General features: G+C 45.6%; 1 protein-coding gene across 1 annotated transcript in view; it reads right to left on the bottom strand.

Annotated features, from left to right (window-relative positions):
* Positions 1 to 13,408, bottom strand: part of RCHY1 (ring finger and CHY zinc finger domain containing 1) — a 58,932-nt gene that overhangs the window by 29,000 nt on the left and 16,524 nt on the right. The window contains exon 5 of the mRNA XM_075351356.1: positions 11,232 to 11,276. Within this exon, the coding sequence (XP_075207471.1) occupies positions 11,232 to 11,276 (45 nt within the window). The remainder of the gene's footprint in view (positions 1 to 11,231; positions 11,277 to 13,408) is intronic.

Raw genomic sequence — 13,408 nt, 5'->3', positions numbered from 1 at the left:
CCTGGTGAAAGATTCTCTTTAAATAGAACAGTGACAACCAAAATACTGCTAAGTAGCAGTGACAGCACAATGCCCTCAAAATAGCGCCAGCCTCAGGGACCAAAAAAGTGAAAGGCTACGTTCCCCTCATAATTGTGACAACCAGAGTGCTCTCCCCCATCCCACACACACCATGATTAGGGACAACTCCTGTGGCTTCATTACTGCAAATCAATGCCCTACCGACTGTATAACCATCAATCCTAGTGCTATTAGTTAAAGGGTGCCATAAAAAAAAAAAAAAATACATAAATGAAAACATGTAAAGTATTAATGTTTGAATGTTTTGTTTAAATATTATCATTTGTTTTTAATTCAGCAAAATATAAAAAAGAAGTTAAAAAGTTTGATATTTTCCACTCTTAAACACTAGGGGGAGCAGCTGCTGAAAACCAATTTTAATACTAGTTTGGATTACAGCTGCAGTAAAAGTGGGCAGAATCTGCTCTCCTGTGTGTGATGTTACCTCCCCTCCCGTTCTGGGTGTTTCCAAAAGGATAAGAGAGAATGAAGTTTAGACCGGGGCCACACGGCTCACAAGTTCGATGCTCGCATGACACTCGGCTCACGCTGGCAGTACAGCAGGAGCCAAGTGTCATGCTTGTGTCCCTGCATCTGAGGTCCGACCGTGCGAGCGGACCTCAGCTGCGGGGGGCGGGCTGGCTCTGAGGAGGGGAGGGAGGGATTTCTCTCCCTCTCTCCTCCGTAGCCGGCTATTGCGATTCTCGCTCTGCAGGCGCGGTACACCGGTGTACCGCGATTGCAGTGCGATTTTTCTCTCGCCCCATTCACTTGAATGGGTGCGAGAGAAAAGAGTCTCGCCTTACAATCGCAGCATGCTGTGATTGTTTTCTCGGTCCGATTAGGGCTGAGAAAATAATCGCTCACGTGTGCTGACACACAGGCTAGAATTGGTCCGAGTGGAATGCGATGTTTTAGTGCACTCCACTCGCACCGATTTGTGGCTTAGGTCTTGGGATCGCAGTGCAGAGCCATTTTGTTGGTGACTGCAAAGTGATACTGAACTGTGGAACGTGTCACCGAGGACCGCTGGCATAGTGCTCCACTGTGTAATGTGCCCCACTGTATACTGTGCCCCATATCTTCTGCCACCATATTACTGTGCCCCTCCATATACTGGGCCCCATATCTTCAGCCACCATATTACTGTGCTCCTCCGTATACTGGGCCCCATATCTTCTGCCGCCATATTACTGTGCTCCTCCGTATACTGTGCCCCATATTTTCTGCCGCCATATTACTGTGCCCCTCCATATACTGGGCCTCATATCTTCAGCCACCATATTACTGTGCCCCTCCGTATACTGGGCCCCATATCTTCTGCCACCATATTACTGTGCTCCTCCGTATACTGGGCCCCATATTTTCTGCCACCATATTACTGTGCCCCTCCGTATACTGGGCCCCATATCTTCTGCCACCATATTACTGTGCTCCTCCGTATACTGGGCCCCATATTTTCTGCCACCATATTACTGTGCCCCTCCGTATACTGGGCCCCATATCTTCTGCCACCATATTACTGTGCCCCTCCGTATACTGGGCCCCATATCTTCTGCCACCATATTACTGTGCTCCTCCGTATACTTCGCCCCATATCTTCAGCCACCATATTACTGTGCTCCTCCGTATACTTCGCCCCATATCTTCAGCCACCATATTACTGTGCTCCTCCGTATACTGGGCCCCATATCTTCTGCCACCATATTATTGTGCTCCTCCGTATACTGTGCCCCATATTTTCTGCCGCTATATTACTGTGCCCCTCCGTATACTGGGCCTAATATCTTCTGCCACCATATTACTGTGCCCCTCCGTATACTGGGCCTCATATCTTCAGCCACCATATTACTGTGCCGCTCCGGCGACCCCCAGTGCTCTCTGTGCCCCTCCGTTATCCCCCAGGTCTGGCTATTTCCCAGTGCTCTCTGTGCCCCTCCGGCGGTCCGCCAGTGCTCTCTGTGCCCCTCCGGCGGTCCGCCAGTGCTCTCTGTGCCCCTCCGGCGGTCCGCCAGTGCTCTCTGTGCCCCTCCGGCGGTCCGCCAGTGCTCTCTGTGCCCCTCCGGCGGTCCGCCAGTGCTCTCTGTGCCCCTCCGGCGGTCCGCCAGTGCTCTCTGTGCCCCTCCGGCGGTCCGCCAGTGCTCTCTGTGCCCCTCCGGCGGTCCGCCAGTGCTCTCTATGCACCCCCAACAGACAGGAGGAACTGTTGGGAGAGAGAAGGGAGAGAGAAGTCCGATGTGAGTACTGGCAGTGGTCAACGGTTATCTGCAGCCCGAGCTTGGTATTGTGCTATACATATCAGGCTGTAGATAACTGCTGGCCGCCGTGCTGCTCAGGGGGAAAATGGAGTGCACAGTATGTGCTCTGGGCTCCACAGACATGGTGCTCATCTCCTCCCTCTGATTTGATAGGGGGCGTGTCCAGGTCACAGCAGGGAGCAGCCACATTGGAGGACATAGGGTTGGATGCCAACTATTAGCCCTTATGCACAGGGGCTGCCGTATTTGAGGTGTGTAACTGTCATTACACACTGCAAATCCAAGATGGCAGCCCCCAGTGTTTGAGTAAAAATAAAAACTAAAACAATGAATTTAATTTTGTATTAAAAATAATTGATTCCATAATTAGTAATTATTAATAAAAAATGACAATTTCGGCACCTTGCCAAAGCCAAACCAGAATCTCAATTTGAGGATACGGCGTTTCAGGGTGTTGCCCCTCCTCAGTGCAAAGCATGAGATCTGATCTGGCTGTATTAGAGGTCTGACTGTTGTGTAAGGGTAACATTTTTCCTTATCGAGAATGACACTTGACATGTGAGTGTAAGCCGGCTTATAAGGCAAGTAATCCTCCTCTGGGAAAGTAAATATGCAAATTGCTTCTTCAGAGAGTTAGAGGACTTGAAATCTAATGCCACCTACTGGAAATAGCAATATTGACACTTTTAGGGGCACTTTGCACACTACGACATCCCAAGCCGATGCTGCGATGCCGAGCACGATAGTCCCCGCCCCCGTCGCAGCTGCGATATCATGGTGATAGCTGTCGTAGCGAACAGTATCGCTACGGCAGCTTCACATGCACTCACCTGCCCTGCGACGTCGCTCTGGCCGGCGATCCGCCTCCTTTCTAAGGGGGCGGGTCGTGCGGCGTCACACGGCAGGCGGCCAATAGAAGCGGAGGGGCGGAGATGAGCGGGACGTAAACATCCCGCCCACCTCCTTCCTTCCGCATAGCCGGCTGGGATGCCGGTTGGAGATGTTCCTCGCTCCTGCGGCTTCACACAGAGCGATATGTGCTCCCGCAGGAACGAGGAACAACATCGTAACATCGGTCTTTCCCAATTCATGGAAATGACCGACGCTACACCGATGATACGAATACGACGCTTTTGTGCTCGTTAATCGTATCAAAAATGCTTTACACACTACGATATCGAGAGCGACGCCGGAAGTGCGTCACTTCCGATTTGACCCCACCGACATCGCACCTGCGATGTCGTAGTGTGCAAAGGCCCCCTAAGGCTAAGGCCACACCGGCATTTAGCATCTGATGCAAGAGCATTGGATACATTATGCTAATGACCGTTGGCTTTCGCTCTGCTGTGAGTGTAAGGGTGCCTTCACACTTTAGCGATGCAGCAGCGATCCGACCTGGTCAGGATCGCTGCTGCATCGCTACATGGTCGCTGGTGAGCTGTCAAACAGGCAGATCTCACCAGCGACCAGCCCCCAGCCAGCAGCGACGTGCAAGCGACCCTGCGCTTGCACGGAGCCGGCGTCTGGAAGCTGCGGACACTGGTAACTAAGGTAAACATCGGGTATGGTTACCCGATGTTTACATTAGTTACCAGCGCACACCACTTAGCTTTGCTCTCCTAGCTACAGTACACATCGGGTTAATTAACCCGATGTGTAATGCAGCTACATGTGCAGAGAGCAGGGAGCCGCGCACACTGTTTAGCGCTGGCTCCTTGCTCTCCTAGTTACAGTACACATCGGGTTAATTACCCCCGATGTGTAATGCAGCTACATGTGCAGAGCCAGAGCCGGCAGCACAGGCAGCGTGAGAGCTGCAGAGGCTGGTAACTAAGGTAAATATCGGGTAACCACCTTGGTTACCCGATGTTTATCTTGGATACAGCTTACCGCAGCTGCCAGACGCCGGCTCCTGCTCCCTGCTCGCTTCATTCGTCGCTCTCTCGCTGTCACACACAGCGATCTGTGTGTCACAGCGAGAGAGCGCCTTTGAAGAAAACGAACCAGGGCTGTGTGTAACGAGCAGCGATCTCGCAGCAGGGGCCAGATCGCTGCTCAGTGTCACACACAGCGAGATCGCTAATGAGGTCACTGCTGCGTCACAAAAAGCGTGACTCAGCAGCGATCTCGACAGCGAGCTCGCTGTGTGTGAAGCACCCCTAAGCCAAGTGATATGCCACAGCTGCGGAGGAGAGGGAGGGACTAATCTCCCCATCTACTCCATTGTCAGCTGATGTGTATATCGCACTGCAATCCGTGTAAAGCGAGTGCAGTGCGATGTTTCTCTCGCCCCATAGACTTGAATGGCTGTGAGTGAAATCGAAGCGATGCTTTTTTTTTTTTTCAGCACAAAAAAAAAGCATGTCTTGGCAGGAAAAAAGCTGCTTTTTTCCATGCTTTTTTCATCTTTTCATGCTTCTCATCTATTGAGATAGTGAAAAAAAGCAGGAAATAAAAAAAAAAAAAACAAAAAAACAATTGACATGCTGCTTCTATTTTCAGCAACAAAAAAAGCAACGAAAGAATAAGCAACGTGGGGACAGCGAGTCAGGATTCTCAAAAAAATAAGGAAAAAAAGCCCTGTGGGCACAAGGCTTAACATTGGTCCAAGTTGAATGCGATTTTCTCATTCCACTTGCTCCTTTTTACTCTAAGGCTATGTGCGCACTAGGCAGTTTTACCCGCGGATTTACCCGCGGATTTGCTGCGGAAATTTCTTGAGAAATGTCTGCAATCTTTGTGCAGACATTTCCCAGCAAATCCTATGAGAAAAAAAAATAGCTGTGCGCACGCTGCGGATTTTTCTCAAGAAATTTCCTTGAGAAGATTTTCTTGAGAAAATGAGCATGTCAATTCTTTTCCGCAGGTACCTGCAGATTTCTGCAGTACAGCCTGCAAAATCCGCAGGGAACAACCTGCGGCAAATTCGCGGCTAATCCACATGCGGATTTACCGCGGATTTTTTCCGGAGGTCCGGAAATCTTCCACTCCCAGAAGTTTCTTAAGAAATTTCCTTGAGAAACTTCACATTTCTAGTGCACACAAAGCCTTAGTGTGTCTTTAGCCTAACTAGCCTAAAGCCAGCTTTTTGTGCTACGTTTTTTTTTTTTTTTTTTGTTATATTAGTAATTTTTTTACTTACATCATGATTTGTATTAAAAAAAATAATTGGTCAGTTTTCACACTGCCTACTACCGTAGGGCCATTTTAGCGTTAAACTTCCTGTTCAATACAGAAGACTTTACAGCAGTCTCATTATACAGGTAGGATTAAAATGATAAGTAGCACACAGGAGCCACCAATCACAATAGATAATGTCCCTCAGCTCACAACGACCACATTAGATACTTCAATAAAAAAGACAGGGTCTGAGTCAGTTATTACTAAAGTATATGTTGATTTTTTTAAAGCATCAGGAAATATGAGACTATAATAGCCCCAGAGGCCACTGTGAAGTTTGCAGGATTCCCATTTTTCTTTTTTATTGTAGTTATATCGAAAAAAAACTATAACATATATATATATATATATATATATATATATATATATATATATATATATATATATATATATATATATATATATATATATATATTTTTTTTTTTTTAATATATGTAACAAGAACACATAATTTAAACAAAAGGTCAATTTCTGATGACACATTCCTTATGGGCAAACATTGTGTTCAGCACTTTAAAAGCAATCTGCAGTTTGTGCAGCACAATCATTACTTCCTATATCTTCAGTTATTAGTCCCATGTCACCAAATATATTTTGTTTGTTCTAGAAAATTTTGCAAGGACATTAAATAATGAAAGGGAGTTGAGATTCTATAGCTCCGTGATGAATTTCAGCTAAATCAAGAGAGTATTCGAGCAGAATAAACACTTCGGTTGTCTTCTTGTATGCATTAAAACTCGGTTCTCACCATCTGTTATACAACCAACTTACACAGATCATGAAATGTAGCCTGACAGTCCTGTAGTGTAGGTCTTAAAGATCCTTTGATCCTCAAGATCAAGCTGCTAATTGGCTGAGGAGGTCCTGTGATATATCACATGTCCTCTCCCACCAGCAAGCTGCTGAAAGGGGTTCTCTGACAGTACTCATTTCCACATCTGATTGCGAGTGTCGCTGGTGATGCAGCAAGGACATCTGCACAGGTCCTTTTCATTACAAGAGGACATGATATCTGACGATTCTGTTCATGCTTGGATCTGGTGATGCAGCAATATCAGTGCCACTGCCCTAGATGAAGCTAGAAGGCGAAACTCTGGGTTTGGTGGGAATGGAAAGGTGTGCTACATCGAAATGTGTGTATGATATGCTATATGGGAATAAGGCTTTTACCCTTGTGAGTATAGCAAAAGCCTTTGTCAATATTCGTAAACTTATAGCTACTTTACTGCGTGGCTCTAAAACAAAACCCATGGACCACCATTCCAGTTCGTATAATTGCAATGTGTAGGTACACATTCACACTGCAGTCACTAACATACAAAACCTCGAATATAAACAATGAATACATACTTTGCAGTAAGTCAATTGTAAGGCTACTTTCACATTGCGTTTCAGTGGCTCCGTCGGGGCATACGTCCAAAATCCCGCCCCTCCCCCCACAAAACGTGTATTGGACGTATGCGCCGACAGGGCCATTAGGTATAATGGAGCAGAAGGAGCAAGCGTATGCTCTGTCTTCCACCATTTTCGGGTGTATACGCTTTTTGCAGGCGGATACCCGAATGTAGTCTGCTACATCTGGACATCCGCCTGCAGAAAGCGTATAGACGCGAAAATGGTGCAAGACAGAGCATACGCTTGCTCTGTCTGCTCCATTATACTCAATGTCAACGCATACGTCCGAAACATGTTTTGTGGGGGGAGGGGCGGGATCTTGGATGTATGCCCCGACGGAGCCACTGAAACGCAATGTGAAAGGAGCCTAAGAGTAATAAAAGGTAAAAAACAGTTAACACTATTTTGATCAACAGACTCATCTCACCTCAGGCGTTAAAATAGACGAGGGGCAGGGCAGGACCCATGCACTTACATTAGCAATAATGCAGGCCCATGGTTTTAGTTTAGCTTTAGTGCCTTGGGCCCCATCCACTTTGAGCTGTGCATTTGGTATCTTTAGCTTTCCATATGCAGGTGGTGCAAAACATAAGTCTGGTCTAGGTCCTGCTCTATTTTGAGACCTGCTTAGACACAGCAAGGTGAGATACTAGAGTTGTGGACCATCCTGATTAATGTACACCTTGTTGTGGTGGAACGACGTCTATGCGCTTTGATTAAAATAGTGTTAAAGCACGACTCCATCGTGATCGTCACGAGTTCTGCGGGCACTCGGGCCCCAATAAGCAGCCTCAGGGGCCGCATGAGGCCCGCGGGCCGCGTATTTGAGACCTCTGTTTTAGAATGTAGACTTTAGTGGTGAATAGAAAAGAGGGCCAACAATTATCTTATGCCTATAAAGAGCTTAAAGCGGTATTCCCCAAGAACAAAGTTGATTTAATCAATAGATCTTGGAATAAAAATAAATTTCCACAATTGCATGCATTCCTGTGCTGAGATAATCTTCTAACATATATGTGCCCGTGCTATGTAATGGCAGTCTCTGACCCGTACAGGGACATGGTCTGATACCACATCTCCTGGGAAGGGGAGGAAGAAGACTATAAAGACATTACAGCACGAGATTGCAAAGAAATTATTTTAAGTAAAACATGGAAAGGTTTTACCTCACAGAAAGAATCAGCTGTGATCCTGTGCTGTAATGTCTATAAACATTATTACTTTCTCCCCTGCCCAGGAGATGTGGTATGATCAGACCATGTCCCTGTACGGTCAGACTCGGCCATTACACAGTACAGAGCAGAGACACATATATAAGATTATCTCCGCACAGGAACATTTTGTACAACACATCTATATGGGAACTTATTATTCCAAGATCTATTGATTAAAATCCACTTTAAAATAACTTTAACAATACATTGTATGTGAAGAGGTTGAATATGTAGCACTTGTAATAAGTATTCTTAACATTTCCTTGTAAAAATCCTTCGACAGGCAGCATTAACATTATGATATTCTTCGCATTCATGGCTTTAGTCTGAGTACCTGAAAAGCAGAATTCAGATGTTCCCCAAATTAGCTATTTTGTTCCAATAGGCAAACTGAGTCCAAAATCTGTAACTCTTCCTTGCCATAGTGAACTCCATGGCTCCATTGGGGAAACATCTGAATTTTACTAGCGGATATGTGCAGGCATAATGCTAACGTCAATGGCCCAGGGGAAGGTCATTAAGGAAGGAATGGGCGTGATGACAGCTATAACCGTGTGACTTCCAACCCTTCAACAATTCCTTGGTGACTTCATATATTACACATGTGAACTTAGTTTTCTAACACAATGAGGGCAGGTGTCCCTCAAGACATTGCTATGGTCAATCTCCGGGTACAGCCTACGCCACTGCGTGTGCACCCATCCTATTCTAATTAATTGGCCCCATGCACCATATTCACTGGGTGTCACACCCCGGGGGTGGGAAGCCTGTATTGTCCTGTAGACATTAGCTACTAACAAAAAAGTGACTGGTAGTGATGCAGCCAGGCCTAAAGGGCGCTTTACACGCTACAATATATCTTACGATATGTCGGCGGGGTCACGTCGTAGGTGACGCACATCCGGCATCGTAAGCATGTAACAGCTATGCGCGATTGCGTTTGAACGGTAAAACGTTCATCGCATGCACGCCGTTTAATTCCTAAAAATTGAACGTCAGGTTGTTCATCGTACCCGGGGTAGCGCACATCGCAGTGTGTGACACCCCGGCAACGATGAACAGATCTTACCTACATCCTGCGGCTCCCGGCCGGCAATGCGGAAGGAAGGAGGTGGGCAGGATGTTTACGTCCCGCTCATCTCCGCCCCTCCCCTTCTATTGGCCGGCTGCCGCGTGACGTCGATGTGACGCCAAACGACCCTCCCACTTCAGAAAGTGGATGTTCGCCGCCCACAGCGAGGTCGTGTGAACGGGTAAGTACGTGTGACGGGGGTTATTCGTTTGTGCGACACGGTCAACAAATTGAACATGCCACACATACGATGGGGGCGGGTACGATCGCATACGATATCGTATGCTGGATCGTATGGTGTAAAGCAGGCTTTACAGAGAAATATACACAGCAATGCTAGTACATCATATATATTTCCATGGTATGGAGCTCACACGGCGTGACTTCACAGTCACTGATCTAGATCTGCAGCACAATGTCCATGGGGTTATGAGATCTACATTTTATGATGACACTGTAAGACGGCAGCACACTTTCTAAACCCAAGTAGTAAAGTACGGGCATAAAACAGGACAATAATTGTGCCTAGGAGCCGCTGAGAGGGTATTAGCACTGGTTTATGATGGGAACTCAAGAGACTCATTTATTGGATACATTTCCATTTCCAGATGATTTCCAATACCTTAGCTTATCGCTGACTCTCTCAATTATATGCCCTCATAGCACTGCTAGAAAACAGGTGCAATGCAAAATCCCAAAATGTGCAGATGCTGGTTAACCCCTTCACGACCCTTGACGGATCTATCCGTCATGGAGCGTGTGAGGTTAGTCCCCGCCCCCTGCCGTGGGCAGGTCACGGCGATCCGCGCAAATATCAGCCGTTTTCAACAGCTGACATGTGTGCCTGCATGTTCCGAGTGTAATCGCATTCCACCCGGAACATTTAACCCCTTACATCTCGCTGCCAAAGTCTGGCAGCGAGATGTATATGCGCGCGGCCATTACTTTTACTTACCGCCGCCCCCACCGGACGTCACGTGCGTGATCACGTGACTTTCGGTGGTTGCCATGGTAGCACAGGGTCATGTAATGATGCCAGTAGCTAACATGAGTCACTTCCTCTCAATGCCGGCATAATGCCAGCACAGAGAGTAAAGCAGCGTATCTGCAGTTCTCAGCTTTGTAGCTGAGATCTACAGATAGGGCAGAGCGATCGGATTGCTGATCGCTATAGCCCCCTAGGGAGACTAGTAAAATAAAAAAAAGTAAAAAAAAAACAAAAAAGCCTTAAAGTTTAAATCACACCCCTTTTGCCCCATTGAAAATTAAAGGGTTAAAAAAATTAAAAATATACACATATTTGGTATCGACGCGTTCAGAAATGCCCGATCTATCAAAATATAAAATCAATTAATCTGATCAGTAAACTGCGTAATGGCAAAAAAATTCCAAACACCAAAATTATGGTTTTTGGTCGCCGCAAGTTTTGCGCAAAATGCAATAACAGGCGATGAAAGCATAGCATCTGCGCAAAAATGGTACTATTAGAAACGTCAGCTCGAGACGCAAAAAATAAGCAGCCACTGAGCCATAGGTCCAGAAAAACGAGAACGCTACGGGTTTCGGAAAATGGCGCAAAATGTGCGCCACTTTTATTGGACAAACTTGTGATTTTTTTTAACCCCTTAGATACAAGTAAACCTATACATGTTTGGTGTCTACAAACTTGCGCCGATCTCAGGCATCACAATGACACATCAGTTTTACCTTATAGTGAACACGGTGAATAAAGTATCCCAAAAACTATTGTGCGATCACACTTTTTTTTGCAGTTTTTCCACACTTGGAATTTTTTTTTCTATTTTCCAGTACACTATATGGTAAAACGTATAGTTTCATTTAAAAGTACAACTCGTCCCGCAAAAAACAAGCCCTCACATGGCAAGATTGACGGAAAAATAAAAAAAAAGTTACGGCTCTCGGAAGAAGGGGAGCAAAAAACAAAAACGCAAAAACGGAAACCGCCCGGGGGCTGAAGGGGTTAAAGAATAGCGAGAAAAACCTGCAGGATTTACAGTAATGTACTGCATTACTGACGTCACCATTACTCACCTCTAAACATATAGGGCAGTCTTGCCTCGACACATTTTCTATACACTAAGGGAGAAAAGAAAAAATAAATATTATACACAAGATATCATAACTAATGTAATATGAATATACACTGGGCTCAGTGCAAACATAATACAGTGCACGCTACAACTTAGTAGCAGTCTCAACGTGGTCACGAATAAATCAAAGAAACACTATCCATAAAAGTAAATGAGAAAACGCGCACAATTATCTCTAGGATTTTCTCCAAGAACCAGCAATCGTCTAGAAAAAGCCTCAAAAATACGTCCTTACTAGAATGGAGGCAGCACAGGTAAGTAAATGGGCAACACTTCTTTAAAATTCTTTGCTTGCCGAAAAGCATTTAGGCTATGTGCGCACGTCTGCGTTCTGCAGTGACATATTCTGCAGCGTTTTGGTCACTGCGTGTGCGTTTCAGAATGCAGCCAAAACGCTGCATTTTGGATGTATTTTGAATGCAGAATGGATGCAGAATTAATGTGTTCTGGATGCTTCCTCCACCATAGACAGAGGGAAAAGCATCCAGAACGCACAAAATAAGTGACATGTTGCTTTTTAGAACGCATTGATTTTGTCAAGAATTTGACATCCAAATCGCTGCGTTTTAAAATGCAACATGCGCATGGAATTTGCGAAATTCTCATAGACTTTGCTGGGGACGCAGAACACATGCATTTACACTGCAGTTTAAAACTCTGCATACACGCATGAAATTACGCGCATAGCAAATTTTATGTTTTATCGCATTCCACTCGGACCAATATTAACCTATGTGCCAGCACTCATGAGCAATTATTTTCTCAGCCCTAATCGGACCGAGAAAACAATCCAAGCATGCTGCGGGTGTAATGCGAGACTCTCTCACACCCATTCAAGTCTATGGGGCAAGAAAAAAAAACAAAAAACACTGCTCTCGCAGTACACCAGAGTACCGCAAGTGCAGGGCACGAATGGCAATAGCCGGCTACGGAGGAGAGACGCAGATAAATCCCTCCCTCCGCAGCACCGGCCTGCCCCTCTTCAGTGCCGGCCCGCCCCCCGCAGATGAGGTCCGATCGCATGATTGGACCTCAGTCGCAGTGACACTCACATGACACTCGGCTCCTGCTGTGCTGCCAGTGTGAGCCGAGTGTCATGTGTGTCTCCGTGTGGCCCCGGCCTAATACTGACAATGTTTCCAGATTATTTCTACCATACAATGAATAACGTAAAAACAAACCTGAAAGAACTATTAAGGAATTACATTTATTTTCCCACCATTTCATTTCACTTAGAATTTCTTTCCCCCATTTTTCAGTGTACTTGCACGCTATATTGCTGCAAAAATAAAAAAAAAAAATGTATGGCTCTTAGAAAAAGGAGAAAAAAATGCAAAAGTAAAGGCTGCAAAGATAAGGGGTTAAGAAATAATAAGGGTATGTGCCCATGATCAGGGTTGTGTGGAGTTCTGGATGCAGCGTATTTTAACTATGTCTGCTGCGTTCTCCTTGCTGGAGACTCAAAAAGCCAGCACCGCAGGTCAGTTTATGCAGCGTTAAAAAGAAGCACAGTGTGCATGGGATTTCTATTCTTAATAATAATAATCTTTATTTCTATAGCATCATCATATTCTGCAGCGCTTTACAATACAGAGGTTCATATACAAGCAATAGTTATAGAAAATACAAAAATTAAAGTAGTAAGAATAAAGACAACCCTGCTCGTTAGAGCTTACAATCTACAAAGGGGTAAGGTGGGGGTGGACAAGGTACAGGTGCTTATTTACAGCAACAACCCAGCCATCTCAAGGAAATGGGGATAGATAAAGGCTGAATGAACCAGTCACAAGCCAATCTTTGTGATGCTTTCGGGTGCCATGGAGTTCAACAGAGAATTATATTTAGAAAAACAGTGGAAGGACTACGTGAATTGAATTTGATTAGGGACTGATAGGCCACCCTAAAAAAAATGTGTTATTAGGGAGCGTCTGAAGCTGAATAAGTTGTGATTTGTCCTAGTTTCTTGGGGTGTAGCATTTCAGAGGATTGGTGCAGCTCGGGAGAAGTCTTGAAGCCGGGAGTGGGAGGTTTGGATTAGTGTCGATGTTAGTCGAAAGTTGTTCGAGAAGCGTAGAGAATGGGTAGGGCGATAGACAGAGGAGGGTGGAGATGTAGGGG

The sequence above is a fragment of the Anomaloglossus baeobatrachus genome, chromosome 1 (genome assembly GCF_048569485.1).
Source record: "Anomaloglossus baeobatrachus isolate aAnoBae1 chromosome 1, aAnoBae1.hap1, whole genome shotgun sequence".
NCBI classification, from domain to species: Eukaryota; Metazoa; Chordata; class Amphibia; order Anura; family Aromobatidae; genus Anomaloglossus; species Anomaloglossus baeobatrachus.
This window is presented reverse-complemented; position numbering and strand designations above follow the sequence as displayed.